General features: G+C 35.2%; 1 protein-coding gene across 1 annotated transcript; it reads left to right on the top strand.

Moving 5' to 3' along the window:
* The first annotated feature begins 522 nt into the window (after positions 1–522).
* Positions 523–18,007, top strand: LOC129803763 (sorting nexin-14-like). Its single transcript, XM_055850545.1, has 5 exons — positions 523–762; positions 842–974; positions 11,175–12,398; positions 17,070–17,370; positions 17,497–18,007. The coding sequence occupies exons 1-5, from the start codon at positions 653–655 to the stop codon at positions 17,880–17,882; spliced, it is 2,154 nt and encodes a 717-aa protein (XP_055706520.1). The 5' UTR covers positions 523–652; the 3' UTR covers positions 17,883–18,007.
* Positions 18,008–21,441: the final 3,434 nt, after the last annotated feature.

Below are 21,441 nucleotides of genomic sequence, written 5' to 3' on the forward strand. Positions count from 1 at the left end.
AAGATAAATTTTGGAGTAAATTTTAAATGACAATAAAATGTTGCTCTACAACACGGAGTCAATAGAATAAAAAAAAAGCAAATTCTTTCCTTGTTAGGTTTTGACTGTGATAAACAATTGTGCTATCTGCAAAAATTCCATACATTGCAGATAGACTTTTGAACAACGATGTTAGTTAGCACAATTGCATATTGTGTATTCTTTTAGGAAATGCTTAATTTTTAGTGTACAAAATCTACTTTTTCCAATTTCTTTGCATTAATAGACAGATTACTTGTTGTTCTTTCGATATTTGTAATATAAAATAACTCATTCGGGGTTTGATTTTTATTAAAATGTGATTAAAGTAAAAAAATGGTCTCCTGAAAAGTTGTCAAAATGCAGTTAGCACAGTTGCTGAGGCAACCGACGATTTTTCATCACTAACGACTTTTACGGAAATTATAATTTAAATTTTTGTGGCGCTCAACAGTTTTCTGTTGTCTCCATCACAGAGTGTCATCTGTTCCGAAAATTTCGGAATATCAAAGTAAGCTTTTGGGACAAGTGGGACAGTCAGTGTGTGGGGTTCAAAATAAAAGGTGTGTGCTGTGCGCGGTGTTTTTCCCCAAAGAAAATCCATTTCTAGCTGTTTTTCAGATGATTTAGCATCATGTCCATGTTGTACTTAACCCGCTTGGTGATAAACTTCTGGCGGGACAACGCCACATGCCTCCTAAGCGTTGGCGTTGTCCTCTTTGCTGGACTCTGCATCACTGTCAGGTTTACCTCAGTTCAATCTTCCATAAACAAATTTCTCGCTTAATTTAAATTAACACGGTGGCCTTTTTGCCCTCTACAGCCTCACCCTGGGTCTCTTTATAATTGTACTGTATATTTGTGGAGCAATGGTTGGTGCAGTATTATTAAGTAATAGAGAAACTATTGCCAAATATTTGGGAAAGACCAAAGACTTCCTTGGCTTTCAGGATTATGTGAGTATTTTTTGGACGTCCCTGAAGTATATACAAACTTGCGGCGAATACAAACTTTCAGGTACACTGTAAAAAACAGTTTGACGAAAAAAAAGCTCACTGATATTTTTTAACGGGAAATGAGGAAAAATGCATTTCTTATCATCAGGATAGCCTCCACAACCACTTTAGACCCAAATGGGGGACCTGGGGGCCCATATTATGGGAAAATTCCATATTTTTTTCCTCTAAAAAAAAATACAATTTTCCTATATATGACCGAATACAATTTTGCAAAAAAATTAAAAATGCTATATTAAACCTTACTAAATCGATAGAGGGACTCTTCCTGAACATTTTGACCCATCTTCCAGACCCCTCTATAGGGTTGGAGCCCCACAATGGCCCCAAACGTACATTACAAACTCAATTTTTCTTAATAATTTTTTGTATTTATTAATGTAAAAAATGCAAATCAAATTGACAATCGATCAAACTCTCAGGATTAGTAGAGGAACTCTTCCTGGACATTTTAAGCCATCTCCCATATCCCTCCATAGGGGTGGACCCCCACAGTGGCCCCAAACCTACATTACTAATTGATTTTTTTTTCAAAAAATTTTGTATTTATCAATGGTGAAAATGTAAAACAAAAAGACAAGCGATCAAACTCTCAGGATTAGTAGAAGGACTCTTCCTGGACATTTTAAGCCATCTCCCATATCCCTCCATAGGGGTGGAGCCCCACAGTGGCCCCAAACCTACATTACTAATTAATTTTTTTTCAAAAAATTTTGTATTTATCAATGGTAAAAATGTAAAACAAAAAGACAATCGATCAAACTCTCAGGATTAGTAGGAGGACTCTTCCTGAAGATTTTGAGCCATCTCCCATGTCCCTCCATAGGGGTGGAGCCCCACAGTGGCCCTAAACCTACATTACTAATTAATTTTTTTTTTCAAAAAATTTTGTATTTATCAATGGTAAAAATGTAAAACAAAAAGACAATCGATCAAACTCTCAGGATTAGTAGGAGGACTCTTCCTGAAGATTTTGAGCCATCTCCCATGTCCCTCCATAGGGGTGGAGCCCCACAGTGGCCCTAAACCTACATTACTAATTAATTTTTTTTTCAAAAAATTTTGTATTTATCAATGGTAAAAATGTAAAACAAAAAGACAATCGATCAAACTCTCAGGATTAGTAGGAGGACTCTTCCTGAAGATTTTGAGCCATCTCCCATGTCCCTCCATAGGGGTGGAGCCCCACAGTGGCCCTAAACCTACATTACTAATTAATTTTTTTTCAAAAAATTTTGTATTTATCAATGGTAAAAATGTAAAACAAAAAGACAATCGATCAAACTCTCAGGATTAGTAGAGGAACTATTCCTGGACATTTTAAGCCATCTCCCATATCCCTCCATAGGGGTGGAGCCCCACAGTGGCCCTAAACCTACATTACTAATTAATTTTTTTTTCAAAAAATTTTGTATTTATCAATGGTAAAAATGTAAAACAAAAAGACAATCGATCAAACTCTCAGGATTAGTAGGAGGACTCTTCCTGAAGATTTTGAGCCATCTCCCATGTCCCTCCATAGGGGTGGAGCCCCACAGTGGCCCTAAACCTACATTACTAATTAATTTTTTTTTCAAAAAATTTTGTATTTATCAATGGTAAAAATGTAAAACAAAAAGACAATCGATCAAACTCTCAGGATTAGTAGGAGGACTCTTCCTGAAGATTTTGAGCCATCTCCCATGTCCCTCCATAGGGGTGGAGCCCCACAGTGGCCCCAAACCTACATTACTAATTAATTTTTTTTTCAAAAAATTTTGTATTTATTAATGAGGAAAACGTAAAACAAAAAGACAATCGATCAAACTCTCAGGATTAGTAGAGGAACTCTTCCTGGACATTTTAAGCCATCTCCCATATCCCTCCATAGGGGTGGAGCCCCACAGTGGCCCTAAACCTACATTACTAATTAATTTTTTTTTCAAAAAATTTTGTATTTATTAATGAGGAAAACGTAAAACAAAAAGACAATCGATCAAACTCTCAGGATTAGTAGAGGAACTCTTCCTGGACATTTTAAGCCATCTCCCATATCCCTCCATAGGGGTGGAGCCCCACAGTGGCCCTAAACCTACATTACTAATTAATTTTTTTTTCAAAAAATTTTGTATTTATTAATGAGGAAAACGTAAAACAAAAAGACAATCGATCAAACTCTCAGGATTAGTAGAGGAACTCTTCCTGGACATTTTAAGCCATCTCCCATATCCCTCCATAGGGGTGGGGCCCCACAGTGGCCCTAAACCTACATTACTAATTAATTTTTTTTTCAAAAAATTTTGTATTTATCAATGGTAAAAATGTAAAACAAAAAGACAATCGATCAAACTCTCAGGATTAGTAGGAGGACTCTTCCTGAAGATTTTGAGCCATCTCCCATGTCCCTCCATAGGGGTGGAGCCCCACAGTGGCCCCAAACCTACATTACTAATTAATTTTTTTTTCAAAAAATTTTGTATTTATTAATGAGGAAAACGTAAAACAAAAAGACAATCGATCAAACTCTCAGGATTAGTAGAGGAACTCTTCCTGGACATTTTAAGCCATCTCCCATATCCCTCCATAGGGGTGGAGCCCCACAGTGGCCCTAAACCTACATTACTAATTAATTTTTTTTTCAAAAAATTTTGTATTTATTAATGAGGAAAACGTAAAACAAAAAGACAATCGATCAAACTCTCAGGATTAGTAGAGGAACTCTTCCTGGACATTTTAAGCCATCTCCCATATCCCTCCATAGGGGTGGAGCCCCACAGTGGCCCTAAACCTACATTACTAATTAATTTTTTTTTCAAAAAATTTTGTATTTATCAATGGTAAAAATGTAAAACAAAAAGACAATCGATCAAACTCTCAGGATTAGTAGGAGGACTCTTCCTGAACATATTGAGCCATCTCCCAGACCCCTCTATAGAGTTGGAGCCCCACAATGGCCCCAAACCTACTTTGAAAATTCAATTTTGCAATGTGTTTTTTTGTAGGGGAACACGGGGCTAATTTAGAGACAGCCTTAAATGTGTGTGAGTCAATGTTATAGGGAGACAATTTGTAATTTATTTGTGTTGTTTGTTATTTGTTATTTATTTATGTGGCATTTTAGCTTTTTTTAGAAATGGTTCTTGGTCATAATAGGCCGAAGGGCTTTAGACCTACATAATAGGTAATGATGGGGGGGGGAATGTGGCTAATTTGGGATTTGTGTGTGTGTGTGGGGGGGGGGGGGGGTTAGGTGCTTTCTATTCACGTCAATCGTGGATAGAGTGCCTAATTTTTTGTAAACAAAAAACTATAAAAAAGAGATAGTTTTTTTTTATGTAGGGGAACACGGGGCTAATTTTATTTTTTTACTGTTCATTTTTAATTTTTCACTGATCAATTCGAATATTTCTACAGATCAGTTTTAATTTTTTACCGACCACTTTATTTTTTACCACTAATTTTTAATTTTTTGCTTACCACTTTTAAGTTTTTAGTGCTCATTTATTTTTTTCCTTATTAAAAAGTGCCTGCAGAAGTGATTTCTGCCTGCCTATCGAGAACATGAGATCTCCCCACTTTTACCACCTGATCTGACAACATGCCATTATGCGAAAGCAATCCTAGAATGGTTCTATATAACAAATGTGCAATATGTGGAAAAGATGTTTAGCCCGCCTTGCATTCCGGAAGTCCGCCCTATTGAAAATACTGTTGAATTTTGAAGACAGATCCCAAGAAAGCTCAACCACCTTAAGACTTGCCGGATTCTAAGAAGACGTGGAAGAATGCCATTTGCGACCGTCAAATCCCGTCAAATGAATCGGGAGGTAAGCAATTAGGGTCACGTGTGGTATTTCAGGACACTTTTTAGAACTTTCAAGTTTGAAACAGCTTAACGACTTCACAAATTTTTTTTCCTGTGTTGATATAAATATTTATGTTCTTTCTTCTATCCGGAATAAAATTCTTGCCGAAAAATATTGAAAAATGTATCATTTTTTATACAAAATAGAAAAAAATGTTAAGAAGTGAGAATTGTATGCTTCGGGACAATGTTGGTATTTCGGGACAGAGAAAAGTGGCTGTTCCGGGACTAGCCGTATTCGTATGTACAGTGGTGGAAATAAGTATAATTCCACTCAATAAATTTAGCTCTAGGGTATTTACTTTGCCAAATTTAAGGTTAATAATATTGTAATAACTTAATTTTTAACTTATTAATAAATTAAATTATTAAAATATATTAATCTTAAATTGGTTAAAAATATATACTGTAGGGTGAATTGTGGAAAGGGAGACACTTAAGAAAAAGTTCAATTTCAAATGCATTCTTAAGCCTAATAAATATTTTTTTTTTCATTTTCTCTGCATCATGAGATTGCTTGTGAAATATCCTAACAGAATCTTTACAGTTTTTATTAGAAATTTCAACCAATGGATTATATTATTCAATCAAATTAGAAAACAACACATTTTGAAAAGATGGACAAAATTTTGGAAAGCGGGACAAAATCTTTTGGAAAGTTGGACGTAGTGATATTAATGACAAAATATTATACGAAATATGTAGAAAATCAAATTTTGATGGTTTTCTGCGTATACTTGCACATTGGAGGGTTATGCTAATCCCTCCTTTATGTCCGGGTAACAGTTGAGGAACCGCCCAAGTCCTCTTCCACTTGCTTTGGGAGTTCTGTAGAGGCTCCTCATTGTCTGTCTTCAGGTATTTTTGCGATATTTATTACCCACTCTATCAGGAAAAGTGGTCCTTGGAATCTGAAAATCTTGGCAGCCTTTCTCCAGGAGATTTTCTCCTTATCAGCTACTAACTGCTGTTGCAACTGATTGTCCGGATACTTAAGGATCTTTGTCGTCCTTGTTAACATGACTTCACTGCACAAAACCATTAAATTCATTCATAAAATCAACTTGTCCAAGATTTCATAAAACTTGTTTTGAAAGCAACACGAAATTAAATCACTTTTCTATCCTTTTTAAATGTAATATTTCACAAATATTTTTTGTTCACCTTTTAAATGGATATATGTCCTTCGATTTTCACTACGGACTTAATAATATTTCACAAATTATGCCGAAAAATCAAACAAAACACTTTGATATTTTCCTAGCAACTTCCCTAAGAAACAGAGAAAATGACAACTACCGTGTCAAGGTTATGCACGCATGCAATACATTTTTTAAATTCTTCTTGCAAGTCACTCTTTGATTGTTTAATAACGACTTTTGCATTTTTAATTTCTCAATCACAAAATAGGTTCAACAATCTTTTTATCGAAAATTGAAATATTTAATTGATTTATTATCAAGTTTTTAGAGAGAACAGTTTACTCGACGCGATTCTTTACCCTCAAAATTCAACTCACAATCGAATTTTCACGCATTCCGAGTTGCAAGCACCCCGAGTTGCACGCATATCGAGGTCGCCTGTAAAGAATCTCAGTTACTGTAGGGAACATTTACCTAATTCAAGAATGAAGAATCGTTAGTGGGGGTGAATCTGCGTGACACCGGGAAAGATACTCTCAAGTTACCTAATTGTGAAATGAGGAATAAGATTAGAATATGCTCTTCCGGGACTCCGGCTTACGACTCTGGGTTACCTATTGAAGGCGAAAACGGTTATCGGGTTTGAAGGACAAAAAATTTTTGATAATTCACTATATTTATTGAATAAAAAGCTTTAACAAAATTCACGTGGCTTCTCACTTGACGGTCGAAAGGAAAGAGGGTGAAAAAAAAGATGGTTGCCAAGATGGCCGAAAATTCATGATGTGAAGTTGGCATCAATTCGGAAGTTTGAATTCCTTGTCAGTTGGAGTCTGGGCTCAAACAGCTACCATAAGCTTATCTGGGCTTATAACTGTGTTTTTTCTTGAAATTCATATGGCAGGGAAGCCTGTGAAACGTGAATCATATACTCAGGATGATGTGGAGAAGGCTGGTCCAACCACAACGCTTACTAGATGGAAGAGTAGCTGGTGAAGTGGATCTTAGATTGTTTCGATCGATGGCATCCAATAACCAAAGATCAACAGTTCGATGGAGTAAGAATAATGTGCAAGTATTTAAAGATTCCCAATAAATTAATACAGTGGTGGAAATAAGAATAGGTCCACTCAATAAATTTAGCACTACTGTATTTATTTTTAACCAATTTAATGTTAATATATTTTAATAATTTAATTTATTATTAATTTAAAAATTAAGTTATTACAATATTATTAACCTTAAATTTGGCAAAGTAAATACCCTAGAGCTAAATTTATTGAGTGGAATTATACTTATTTCCACCACTGTACATACGAATACGGCTAGTCCCGGAACAGCCACTTTTCTCTGTCCCGAAATACCAACATTGTCCCGAAGCATACAATTCTCACTTCTTAACATTTTTTCTATTTTGTATAAAAAATGATACATTTTTCAATATTTTTCGGCAAGAATTTTATTCCGGATAGAAGAAAGAACATAAATATTTATATCAACACAGGAAAAAAAATTTGTGAAGTCGTTAAGCTGTTTCAAACTTGAAAGTTCTAAAAAGTGTCCTGAAATACCACACGTGACCCTAATTGCTTACCTCCCGATTCATTTGACGGGATTTGACGGTCGCAAATGGCATTCTTCCACGTCTTCTTAGAATCCGGCAAGTCTTAAGGTGGTTGAGCTTTCTTGGGATCTGTCTTCAAAATTCAACAGTATTTTCAATAGGGCGGACTTCCGGAATGCAAGGCGGGCTAAACATCTTTTCCACATATTGCACATTTGTTATATAGAACCATTCTAGGATTGCTTTCGCATAATGGCATGTTGTCAGATCAGGTGGTAAAAGTGGGGAGATCTCATGTTCTCGATAGGCAGGCAGAAATCACTTCTGCAGGCACTTTTTAATAAGGAAAAAAATAAATGAGCACTAAAAACTTAAAAGTGGTAAGCAAAAAATTAAAAATTAGTGGTAAAAAATAAAGTGGTCGGTAAAAAATTAAAACTGATCTGTAGAAATATTCGAATTGATCAGTGAAAAATTAAAAATGAACAGTAAAAAAATAAAATTAGCCCCGTGTTCCCCTACATAAAAAAAAACTATCTCTTTTTTATAGTTTTTTGTTTACAAAAAATTAGGCACTCTATCCACGATTGACGTGAATAGAAAGCACCTAACCCCCCCCCCCCCCACACACACACAAATCCCAAATTAGCCACATTCCCCCCCCCCATCATTACCTATTATGTAGGTCTAAAGCCCTTCGGCCTATTATGACCAAGAACCATTTCTAAAAAAAGCTAAAATGCCACATAAATAAATAACAAATAACAAACAACACAAATAAATTACAAATTGTCTCCCTATAACATTGACTCACACACATTTAAGGCTGTCTCTAAATTAGCCCCGTGTTCCCCTACAAAAAAACACATTGCAAAATTGAATTTTCAAAGTAGGTTTGGGGCCATTGTGGGGCTCCAACTCTATAGAGGGGTCTGGGAGATGGCTTAAAATCTGCAGGAAGAGTCCTCCTACTAATCCTGAGAGTTTGATCGATTGTCTTTTTGTTTTACATTTTTACCATTGATAAATACAAAATTTTTTGAAAAAAAAATTAATTAGTAATGTAGGTTTGGGGCCACTGTGGGGCTCCACCCCTATGGAGGGATATGGGAGATGGCTTAAAATGTCCAGGAAGAGTTCCTCTACTAATCCTGAGAGTTTGATCGATTGTCTTTTTGTTTTACGTTTTCCTCATTAATAAATACAAAATTTTTTGAAAAAAAAATTAATTAGTAATGTAGGTTTGGGGCCACTGTGTGGCTCCACCCCTATGGAGGGATATGGGAGATGGCTCAAAATCTTCAGGAAGAGTCCTCCTACTAATCCTGAGAGTTTGATCGATTGTCTTTTTGTTTTACGTTTTCCTCATTAATAAATACAAAATTTTTTGAAAAAAAATTAATTAGTAATGTAGGTTTGGGGCCACTGTGGGGCTCCACCCCTATGGAGGGATATGGGAGATGGCTTAAAATGTCCAGGAAGAGTTCCTCTACTAATCCTGAGAGTTTGATCGATTGTCTTTTTGTTTTACGTTTTCCTCATTAATAAATACAAAATTTTTTGAAAAAAAAATTAATTAGTAATGTAGGTTTGGGGCCACTGTGTGGCTCCACCCCTATGGAGGGATATGGGAGATGGCTCAAAATCTTCAGGAAGAGTCCTCCTACTAATCCTGAGAGTTTGATCGATTGTCTTTTTGTTTTACGTTTTCCTCATTAATAAATACAAAATTTTTTGAAAAAAAAATTAATTAGTAATGTAGGTTTGGGGCCACTGTGGGGCTCCACCCCTATGGAGGGATATGGGAGATGGCTCAAAATCTTCAGGAAGAGTCCTCCTACTAATCCTGAGAGTTTGATCGATTGTCTTTTTGTTTTACATTTTTACCATTGATAAATACAAAATTTTTTGAAAAAAAAATTAATTAGTAATGTAGGTTTGGGGCCACTGTGGGGCTCCACCCCTATGGAGGGATATGGGAGATGGCTCAAAATCTTCAGGAAGAGTCCTCCTACTAATCCTGAGAGTTTGATCGATTGTCTTTTTGTTTTACATTTTTACCATTGATAAATACAAAATTTTTTGAAAAAAAAATTAATTAGTAATGTAGGTTTGGGGCCACTGTGGGGCTCCACCCCTATGGAGGGATATGGGAGATGTCTCAAAATCTTCAGGAAGAGTCCTCCTACTAATCCTGAGAGTTTGATCGATTGTCTTTTTGTTTTACGTTTTCCTCATTAATAAATACAAAATTTTTTGAAAAAAAAATTAATTAGTAATGTAGGTTTGGGGCCACTGTGTGGCTCCACCCCTATGGAGGGATATGGGAGATGGCTCAAAATCTTCAGGAAGAGTCCTCCTACTAATCCTGAGAGTTTGATCGATTGTCTTTTTGTTTTACGTTTTCCTCATTAATAAATACAAAATTTTTTGAAAAAAAAATTAATTAGTAATGTAGGTTTGGGGCCACTGTGTGGCTCCACCCCTATGGAGGGATATGGGAGATGGCTCAAAATCTTCAGGAAGAGTCCTCCTACTAATCCTGAGAGTTTGATCGATTGTCTTTTTGTTTTACGTTTTCCTCATTAATAAATACAAAATTTTTTGAAAAAAAAATTAATTAGTAATGTAGGTTTGGGGCCACTGTGGGGCTCCACCCCTATGGAGGGATATGGGAGATGGCTCAAAATCTTCAGGAAGAGTCCTCCTACTAATCCTGAGAGTTTGATCGATTGTCTTTTTGTTTTACATTTTTACCATTGATAAATACAAAATTTTTTGAAAAAAAAATTAATTAGTAATGTAGGTTTGGGGCCACTGTGGGGCTCCACCCCTATGGAGGGATATGGGAGATGTCTCAAAATCTTCAGGAAGAGTCCTCCTACTAATCCTGAGAGTTTGATCGATTGTCTTTTTGTTTTACGTTTTCCTCATTAATAAATACAAAATTTTTTGAAAAAAAATTAATTAGTAATGTAGGTTTGGGGCCACTGTGGGGCTCCACCCCTATGGAGGGATATGGGAGATGGCTCAAAATCTTCAGGAAGAGTCCTCCTACTAATCCTGAGAGTTTGATCGATTGTCTTTTTGTTTTACGTTTTTTACATTAATAAATACAAAAAATTATTAAGAAAAATTGAGTTTGTAATGTACGTTTGGGGCCATTGTGGGGCTCCAACCCTATAGAGGGGTCTGGAAGATGGGTCAAAATGTTCAGGAAGAGTCCCTCTGTCGATTTAGTAAGGTTTAATATAGCATTTTTAATTTTTTTGCAAAATTGTATTCGGTCATATATAGGAAAATTGTATTTTTTTTAGAGGAAAAAAATATGGAATTTTCCCATAATATGGGCCCCCAGGTCCCCCATTTGGGTCTAAAGTGGTTGTGGAGGCTATCCTGATGATAAGAAATGCATTTTTCCTCATTTCCCGTTAAAAAATATCAGTGAGCTTTTTTTTCGTCAAACTGTTTTTTACAGTGTACCTGAAAGTTTGTATTCGCCGCAAGTTTGTATATACTTCAGGGACGTATTTTTTGGGGTGATTGAAAAGCGTTGGAACTCGATTAATAACTTAGATAAATGTTTCCAGGTGGACAAAGATAGTCCTGAATGCAGCCTGTGCGGCAGAAAGTCATGTGATGAACACAGAGCTCATCAGTGGCGACCAAAAGAGCCTTGGCGTGGATGGAGTGTTGATGAGCAACTTGACAAGGCTGTGGATCGTTTCTACACTCGCATTCTCACAAGTTTCGTTGAGAGTTGGTTCTCCCTTGTTTCCCGGAATGAAGATTTCGTGCAGCTACTGAAGGAGAACCTGCGAGAAGCAACTTGTAGACTTGTCCTAAAAATGCGCCAAATAGATGCCCCGCTGCTTCTAACAGACAAACTCCTTCCGTGTGTCTTTGTCCACCACGAAACTGTCGCTAAGATGCTGGCCGAGGGTGTTTCTGTAGAGAAACTCTCAGCTACTTTTGTGCATCAGGAATTCTCTGTTCATCCGGCAGCGCTCAATCGTGGCGCAGAACTTGAATATCTTCGTGGAGTGGCTAGATGTCTCATGCCACGCCTTTTGAATATTGATCAGCTCGAAAGCAGAGTTCTGGGTACACTTCTTCGAGAACTCCTAACTTGCTGGGTTCTTCTTCCAATCATGGATGCCATCTCAGATCCAAATCTCATTAATCTCCTAATTGTTGTTGCTACAAATCCCCGAAGTACACCCATGACCTTCAGGGAAAGCTACAGAGTTATCTTCCTGGAGGCATTTGTCCAACGTAAGGATTCTATTCCGGCGCCTGGATGGGCTTCATGTGACGATCTCCTAGCCGATCAAACCAAGCTTTATTCATTCATGCAATTTCTAAAACGTGAAGGCGCCGTAGATATGCTGCGCTTTCACTTGGACGTGGACAATCTCAATAGGGAACTCCTTGATCCCCGACTCACCACGGATCCCGCCAAAGTTTCAGCCCTTCAGCAGCAATCGGAGAAGCTGTTGGACACTTATCAGACACAGATGCAAAAGCAATTCGGCGCTAGCAGTGTCAAGACTCTGACAGAGGCTCATGAGGTTATCAGAGAGAGTCTCCAGGGTCGTTGGAGGAAGGCCTTTCGCAACACTCCTGAATACTTCCGACTTATCTATGGCGATAGGGATGTGCATGCAATTGAGGGTAGCCACAATCAGGGTCAAGGTGGATCAACGATTTCTCGGCTTTCGAAGCTCAAGGGCGTAATCCGGGGTGCCGTAGACGGAGCCCCTCTAGAGGCTACAGAAATCCCCACCGTCTGGGATGCATTCAGTGAATCTCAGGTAAGTCCACATTCCACAAATTTATCTTTTTTATTTTGTTTTTTTTTTATTGCTTTTTGTCCCGGCCAGAAAATCAATGCACTTTGCAAGTTTTGGAAGTTTTTTTTTTATTTTACAAAATCCGTATCCTTTAAGACTCTGTGAGTATCCTAAGAAAAATATGGATACTGTGGGAAAATTAATTTTTTGTACTATTTAGAATGGTTTACAAATTTAATTCCTGTGGATGATTACAAAATATAAGGACGTAGAAGTGTAGAATATTTATTGCAGAACTCTAAATAATTTATGAGCTAATACATTATTGATCAAAAAATCGTAAAATTGGCTCGATGAAAGTTACAGTCCGAAAACAGTTAAATCTTTCCGGATCTTCTGTTTTGCCCATATTTAAAATCCGAAATGATACTACGCAGGGCCGGATTTAGAAATGTGGAGGCCCAATGCCCATTTGTGGGGACCCCAAAAATCGCAACTTTAAAATTTTATTATATATCGTTATTCAATGTTACAGGTAAATTTAAGCAACTTTAAGTTTACGTGAGACCTACGACTTTTCTTTTACTACTCCAAACGACTCGAACTCTATCGAAAAAAAAATAACAAACAGTACAATCCCTCGGTTTTTTTTTGCCTATGATATGACAGTTGCAGATACAGGTGAAAGGCCCAAACGAGAACATTTCTCTAAAAAAAAAATTCTAGAACGTTTAAAATTAAAACGTATTCTCTAAGTAATACGAATTATAGAAGTTAGAATTCATAAAATCTGCTTATAACACTCTTGAGCCGTCTCTGTGACTACTTAAAGTAAAGTGGTGAACTTTTAATGGGTTTATGAGCTTCTACAGGAATTTGAACATAAAATTCTCATTATAAGCCTTGTGAAGGTGTATTAAAAGATTTGTAAAGCCTTGGTTCTATGACGCAGCTATTTTGTTTCCCGACTTTCTTGAGTGGTAAATTCTGATAAAGAAAAAATGTTCTTTTATGTGTTTAAAATTAAAAATTTAAATTAAATTCAATCTTTCGGAGGATTTCGTAAGCTGAAAGCTTGCTAAAACCACCAAGAAAACTTTTCCTTGTAGAAAATTATGGGATATTGATCAAAAATGGAAGGAAAAATGCTCTTTACAAATCTTAAAAGCTTTTTGATTTTTTTTCCAAAAATTCAATGCTAACCCTTTTTTGATTATTTTAGTTTAGGGCCTAATGAGGAAAGCTTTAGCAAGATATTCCCTAATACTTCTTTGAAGGCGACTTCGTAGCTTCTTTTGCGAAAAGTTGATCAAAATTTTACCCAAAATTCCTTTAAAAGCATATTTTTAAGATTTTGAAAATTAGGTTTTGCACAAGAATTTGGCAAAAAATTAAGTTTTCAAAACATGTGAAAAAATACTATAATGTGATTTAAATTTTTGAGGTCAGGTCCAATGGCCTCTACTCGACACATTGGGAGCAATTTTCGTCAAAAAAAATTGCTTTTTTTAAGGATATTGCCTGCAGCGTTGTAGGTGGAAACATCAGAATTCTGTTAAAAAAATGGACTGATCTTAAAGAGGCTCAATGGATCCAGTCAATTAAGTGTCTTAGGTATCTTATAAACTTAAAAAAAAACGTATTTACAAATTTATTTAAGAGAGCTGTTCAAGGGAAAGGCCCCATCAAAATTGTCTCTTTGCTACCCCCTATATCCGCCGCTTGAATCAGACAACTTCAGTGAAATATAATATCATTGAAATTTTGAGTTATTTAAACTCTGATTCAAAACAGTTATCTAAGTATATTTAACAAAAATATAGAATACAAAAAAATATGCAAAAAAGAAATTTTAAAACCCGAGATCACAATACATTTCTCCATAAGTTAGACCATTAGAAAACTTTATTAATATGAGTAAATTATGCGAAACGATTTTTGGGACTGAGCACATTGTTTTATTTATTTTTTCTTATTGTTTTTAGCGATTCTTAACAATATTATAAATAAAATAACGATTTTGAATGGGGCCCTCAGGACGAAAAAAAAGGAAAACCTTTTCCAAAATGCAAGCCGTTTCAACGTTTTTTTTTTTAATATTTTTGTATATTAAATGCTTTAATTGTTAATACTTAAAGCAGGTTAAACTGTAGTTTTTTTTGTAATAATTTTTATTTTGTGACCATTGTGACTATAGTAAACTTCTTAAATGTGGAGGCCCTTAAAATGTGGGGGCCCGGTGCCATAGCCTCGGGGAACCCACTTAAATCCGGCACTGATACTACGGAATGGGCATTCGAATGACAAATCCGTATTGCTTACTTTATAAAGGATATAAAGTGATTATTCTTCAATTATAATAAAATGAGTGTGACCGGAATTGGTTTCTCAAGCAATACACGCACTTTCATAATCTCTACTCACGCAACACTGAATCCCATCACGTCTTTTTCATTGATAACTCCTTATCAAATTGATGTCTAATTAGTTCTTAATTGTAATTGTTACCAAAGAACATTTTTTTTTATGACAATCTTTAGTGGTTGGACAAAGACAGTTTAAGAGCTACACACTAAAGGAAAATCTCAGGAGTTTTTCACTAAATATGGATATTCATTTTAAAACTCACTGGGGTGAGTGAGGTACCGTCGTTGCGGGTGACTTTGCACTTGGGGGGTGACTTTGCACTCTGCTGTTCGTGAGAGTTTGAACAATTCTAGCACTTATTGATAGTCTTCGCCGATCCGGTCTACCATGTCAAAGTATATAGGGATATGCTATGTACCAAGTAAGGTACAATGATCCTCAAAAGGATTCTTGTAGTTTCAGTAATAGTCAATGAAATCCTAGTATTGGTATTTTGTCAAAAAACGACTCCGCGAAAAAGTTATCTGAAGATGCAATTCCAAAACCGATTTCAGAAAAGTAAATTGTCCAAATCTATTCTAAATTTATCTGGCTAGAATAATCCACTTCGATTTTGTTCATTATTTTTATGAAATTCCTTTTTTTCACCATAGTTTTCCTAAGAACGCATGATTTATATTATAAAATTGCATATACAGTAGACTCTCTCAAAATCGGGAATATGGGGCAAAATGTCATCCGGTTTATCGATTGATTTGGGCGTCAAAGCCTTTGTAAATTCCACAAAAAGCGCTCAATTATAAAGAATCACGATAAAATAGGAAGAACTACAGCTAATTTGATCGAATTACCATCATAATTAAACATGAAAATTGTCAACAAAATTTGTCGTCCGATTGAAAAAGAGCCGATTGAGCGAGAGTCTACTGTAATGGGATTTCTTAAGCTTTATTATAGAAGTATTTGGCTAAAAATTATCCAATTATTTTTATAACTTAAGATAAAATGACCGAGATCTACAAGATGGTGTGGTCGCCATCTTGATTTGACGATTCTGTCCGCCAATTTGAATAACTGTCAAAACAAAAAACTTATCCGATTGAGCTGAAATTTTAGTATGTTCTGGCTGATGTCAAGATCTTTTCAGAACATATATAACACCGACCTAGGTCAAGCGATTGTCTGGATACTGGGGCTCTAAGTTCAAAATTTTGACATTTTCATAAATACAGAACTACGGAGAGTTTCTTTTATCGAAACCATCACAAAAAAGGCAGTATTATCGTTAGGCGATGAGATCTAAATAACAAACAAAAAGAAAAGTAATATTTTTCTTTATAACAGCATATTATTTGAAGATCTGAAAAACTTTTGCAAAGATGAAAAAATAAAAAAATAAATAAATACACTTTTCATTTATTTTTTTAATTATGTAAGAGTAAATAAATATATAAAATTAAAGCCTCAACCATGTCTAATGGTTACTGAGGCATTTCGTTTAGGTTTTAAAATTCAGGATTAGAAAATAAAGATCGCCAAAATATGAATATTTCAAATTTTTAAACTTTGAGCCTCTGTATCAAGGTAAATACTTGATGTAGACCGGAACATAGATACGTTCTGAAAAGGTCTTGATATCAGCTACAACATACTAAAATTTCAACCCAATCGAACCTGTTTTAGATTTTGACAGTTATTCAAAATGGCGGACAGAAACGTCAAATCAAGATGGCGATCATGTCATCTTATAGATCTCGTGCATCTTACCCTTTAATGTGAAGATCTTCATTGTCGTTTATTATCAGAAATTGTTGATTTTTTAGTATTTATTAAAAAGTGCAAAGTCACCCGCACCTTATCCCCAGTGCAAGCCTATTTTCTTGATTTTTTTAAACATAGTAAAATTTTATAAAATTAATGCTAGTGGCACAAAATCCATTCATTAACAACTGAATACAAATAATTTTATTCAAAAACCCCCTTCCCTTCACTTTAACTATCCACTTTTAGAGAGCAAAGTTGAAAAACAGCGAAAAAACATGCAAAGTCACCCGCAATGACGGTATGTCTTGAAAATCTCGTTTACGAGAAGATTTAGTTCCTCTAAGGAACGTTGTGTCACTATTATTTTATCCATAAATCGGTCTCTGTAAAATCAGGAGAGGTAAATGCAGCGGCATACCCAGGACTTTTTCCATCGCTTTTTTAATCCTAGTTTGCAGAAAATTATAATTTTTTATCAGTGCACATCAAATTTTGATATAAACAAATCTAAATATTTAAAGTAAGTATGATAAGCTCAAATATACATAATGGGATTTTCAGGCCCAAGCATCAAATCCCACAATTTATAGTTCAGTCACACAAAAATTGAGGAAAGAGCGTGGTCAAAATCTAGACAATTTCATGGTCAGCTTCATGCAGTCCATCGAGCAGACCACAGATGTAGGTGAGGAGGTTATTGAGATGCGAGAGGAGAGTGAGAGGCGAAAACCAAATCCGCCAGGACGAAATCTCGTTTTTGGTGATTTGTTTGAAGTACATAAGAATGCCCACCTGTTACACAACTCTTCCTTAGCGCTGCCTTATACCATCAAGGGACCGTCGCAGTGTCTCGTGTATATTTGTAAGTAGAGGGAGGATTTGTGAGTATAGGAGACCTCCCCCTTTGGTGTTAGATGAAAATTAGAGATTTTATTTTTGAAAAGGGATACTAAGTATTCCTTTTTTTTGGGACTTTTCCCTATTTCAGTGACTCGAATACTTGTTGTACCATCTGTGATAGTGAAATTTGCACTGGCTCTAATACGTCTTTCACGAACCACTGTGGATTCAGTTATTTGTCGAGGCCTGGCAAAGCTAGTAGAGGTAGGTTTGCATGAGCCACGACTGGCATTTCTGCTTACACTGCTAGAGGAGCAGATATTTGGTAGTACCAGACATCCAGAACCGGGCGGAAGTGAGTTGAAACAGCGCCAGGAGTTAGCTAGGAGGCGAATTGTGATGGTTTCGAGGCAGCTAGGCAATGTTCTAGATACTCTTCAGTCGCCAGCACTTAACAAACATCTCATCTACTGCCTCTTTGACATAATTGTGGCTGAAATGTTTCCCGAAATGGATAATTGTGCACGTGAATAGGACAATTACCCTTTGGTTGTTATTTATTTTTTTTTTCATTATTAGACAATTTGTACAGATCGTTTTTTTTTTGTGTAAAAAGTAGATGAAATTTATTAAAAAAAAATGGGACTCAATTGTATAAATTTATTTGGATTCATATACCCCTTGTATTTCCGGATGACATAAAAAAAAATCCCACGAAATAGGGGCTGTCGTGCAATATCTGGGGGCCTATTCTGGGGGCCAATTCTGAAGTTTATTTGCTATGTAGTAAGAGACTACATAGCTTCGTTGAAATGTCTCTGTGTGTGTGAGCCACAGGATGCCGAGCTGTTGCCACTTCACATTTTACTACCTACGAATACAGGCACTAAAACACTTTGGAAAAAAGATGAAACCTTATTGAAATGTATTTTACAGATTCTCATCGAATTAATAGGTTTTTCCGCGATTAAACTGCACAAAAATGTCTTTTGCGGAGCTGTTGTTTTTCATTTAGTCGACAACGAAAACTCGGCGGTGACTGAGGCAACTACCGCAATTGACGAAATTCAGTGGAGACACACTGATTGAGACTGAAAATCGCTATTTATTTTCGCGGTAATTATTTGAATTCAAATTGCATCTTTTTTGGGAATGGGTGCATTAATATTGTGGGTGCATTAAATTACCCATTTTCTTTATTTAAAAAAGAAGTAAAGTAAAGTTATTTCTTGCAAAAGGTTTGTGGTATTTGATGATAAATAATTTAATTTCTGGCTATAATCGTTATAAAAGAAATCCTAAAAATATCAAGAGAAAAAATAAAACGCTAATTGATAAGTCAAAAACAGTTTCAATTAAATTTAAATTTATTTACAGCAAATAGAGTTTGATCCTCGTACAAGAACGTGGTAAAACAGTTAAATGAAGGCCTTGGGGTAGTTAACGGGTAATAGAAAACGATAAAATTCTGCATTATTTTCAAAAAAAAGTTTTATGACATTTTGCTAATAAATTGACGGTTTTTTTTTTAATAAAACTCTTTTAAGCTGGATTCACATGATGAAAATTTGCATGAGAAATTTTACTTTGTAATTCTCAATTTAATTCACAACTGTTCCCAATTTCAAATCAAATGCGCGCGCGACGAAAATCAGCTGTCAAATCAATTGTGCGGTGCGCGTGAAGCAAATTTGTTTGTTTCGTGAGTAAAAATTCACGGAGGAGAGAAAAATACAGATTATTTGGGCAGAGAGTATTCCAAGCATCGCCCTTGTGTGTGATATCTTGGTGGAATGTGTGTACATTTGTACAGAAAGACTCAGGTTTGAGATGTGTCAGGACAGGACCATCAGCAAAACATGGAAGAACCACTCCAACAATAGAAGTGCTGTTTTTCCACGAGAACTCAAGAATTGAAATGTCCGGAATTGATTTTGAAGGAAGCTTGTGTGGAGTCAGCATCGCATCCGGAGAGAAGTTGTATCTGAGCCGCAGAACCTCGGGGAGAATCTCTCACCAGTTGTAACAAGTAAGAAATTACGTTTACTGTTTATTATAACTGTGAAAATTTGACAGCTAATTTTTGTCGCGTGCGCATTTGATTTGAAATTGGAAATAGTTGGGAATTAAATTTAGAAATAAAATTATCTTTATGAAAAATTTCTATGCAAAAGTGCGTAAGCTTCAGCCAATCAGATTGCTCTATTTCAGTTTATGTATTTTTTCTTATGCAATTTTTCATCATATGAATGAGGCTTTAGAGTTAACAAAAATGCGGTCTACGATAATTCCTAATGAGATGTGAATTAATTTTTATGGGACAGGACTATTTAATTACTGTTAATTTAATATGCTTGCACTGTACATAGGCAAATTTAGGTATTAAAGCTTAGAAGCTTGCGGGTATTGAGAAAGACAAGGAGAAAAATTATTAAAATTCTATTATAATTTCTTATATCTTTCTTTTTTAACAACTTTAAAAGACAAATTGTTATTTCTAAAGGATTTTTCCTTTAGAAACTTTTCAATTTGAAAGCAACATTAAGGCTTAATATAGTTATTTATGCATTCTTTTTATAGCTTTTACTAAAACCATATTATTGGGATTAAAAAACTCTCAAGTTAGAAATAATTTTTCTAATTTCATTTGTATTATTTATCGGAAAATCACAATTTTCAATTAATTGCAAATTTGAGTATTAGTGATTGAATTTTATCTATACTTTATTTATAAATTATATTTGCATGAGAAAATTAATACTCCCTCTGTCCCAAAAATGTCGTACATTCTTTTATATATAAAATGTATTAGCAAAAGTATGAGTTTTTTCGGGACGGAGGGAGTATTAAAATTGGGCATCGTTCATAAGAAAAGCTTTTTTTTGGTAAATACTCTATCATTACTTATTGTTTATTGTTTAATATGATATAATGCTTCTGGAAGACAACAAGAATATTGTTATAATATTCTAAAGAGATATTAAAGAGTTCTACTAGTTTTTGTGTTAAGAATGTAAGAGTACTTCAGACAAAATGTACGTAGCTTGTAGAATTTTTAAGTCTTTTTTTTTTAACAAACCTCGTGGATTAAAAACTATTTTTTATATTTATACATCTTTATAATTCTTTATTTTCACTAATTATCTTGATTAGTGAACACGAGACCTCAAGTCTTTATAAGTTTATATCTTCTAAAGAGGAAAATGAACAAGTTAATACATCAAAATATTTTATATCTCTTTTTTTTAAATTTAATTTAATCTTCTCTTTCAAAGACATGAGAATATTCTTGCTCCCTCTTTGAATTCGAGCAATAAAATTTAAGGATGGCACATTTTTAAATAGGAAACCATACATCCATAAAAAATTAACATTAGAAAAGAAATTTTAAATTCAAATAACAGCGATTCTAAGCTTTCAAGCGTTAGATGTAAAGAAATATTCTAATTTTGAGTGGACTTTTGCATACAAAAAATGCAATTTTAAATATGTGGAATTTGTGCATACATTTCATATAACTTTAATTATTTAGCATTTTTTACATTTACTGAATGTTTTCAACTATATTAAAGACATTTTTGGTCAATTTCAGAGAAAGTTTTGCCATCTAGGCATGTCCAAGAGGTGCCTAGATAGCTTTTGGCTATGTAGTCTCCTATCTAGTCAGGGGTTGTCGCATTTTCAATTCGTTAACCAACTTAACGAATCCCAGAGACTAGATAGGGATACGGCAATACTGAAAAATGTGTCTCGACTACACTCACACACATTCACCAGTAGTGTACATGTACAGTAGACTCTCTCTCAATCGGGAATATGGGGCAAAATGTCATCCGGTTTAGCGATAGAATTGAGCGTCAAAGCCTTTGTAAATTCCACAAAAAGCGCTCAATTATAAAGAATCACGATAAAATAGGAAGAACTATAGAGAATTTGAGCGAATTAGCTTCATAATTAAACGTGAAAATTGTCAACAAAATTTGTCGCCCGATTGAGAAAGAGCCGATTGAGTGAGAATCTACTGTACAGCTATGTAGTCAGACTACATATATGTAGTCTGACTAGATACGGTCAGAATTGGCCCCCTGGAAGA

Source organism: Phlebotomus papatasi, chromosome 2, assembly GCF_024763615.1.
Source record: "Phlebotomus papatasi isolate M1 chromosome 2, Ppap_2.1, whole genome shotgun sequence".
Taxonomy (NCBI): domain Eukaryota; kingdom Metazoa; phylum Arthropoda; class Insecta; order Diptera; family Psychodidae; genus Phlebotomus; species Phlebotomus papatasi.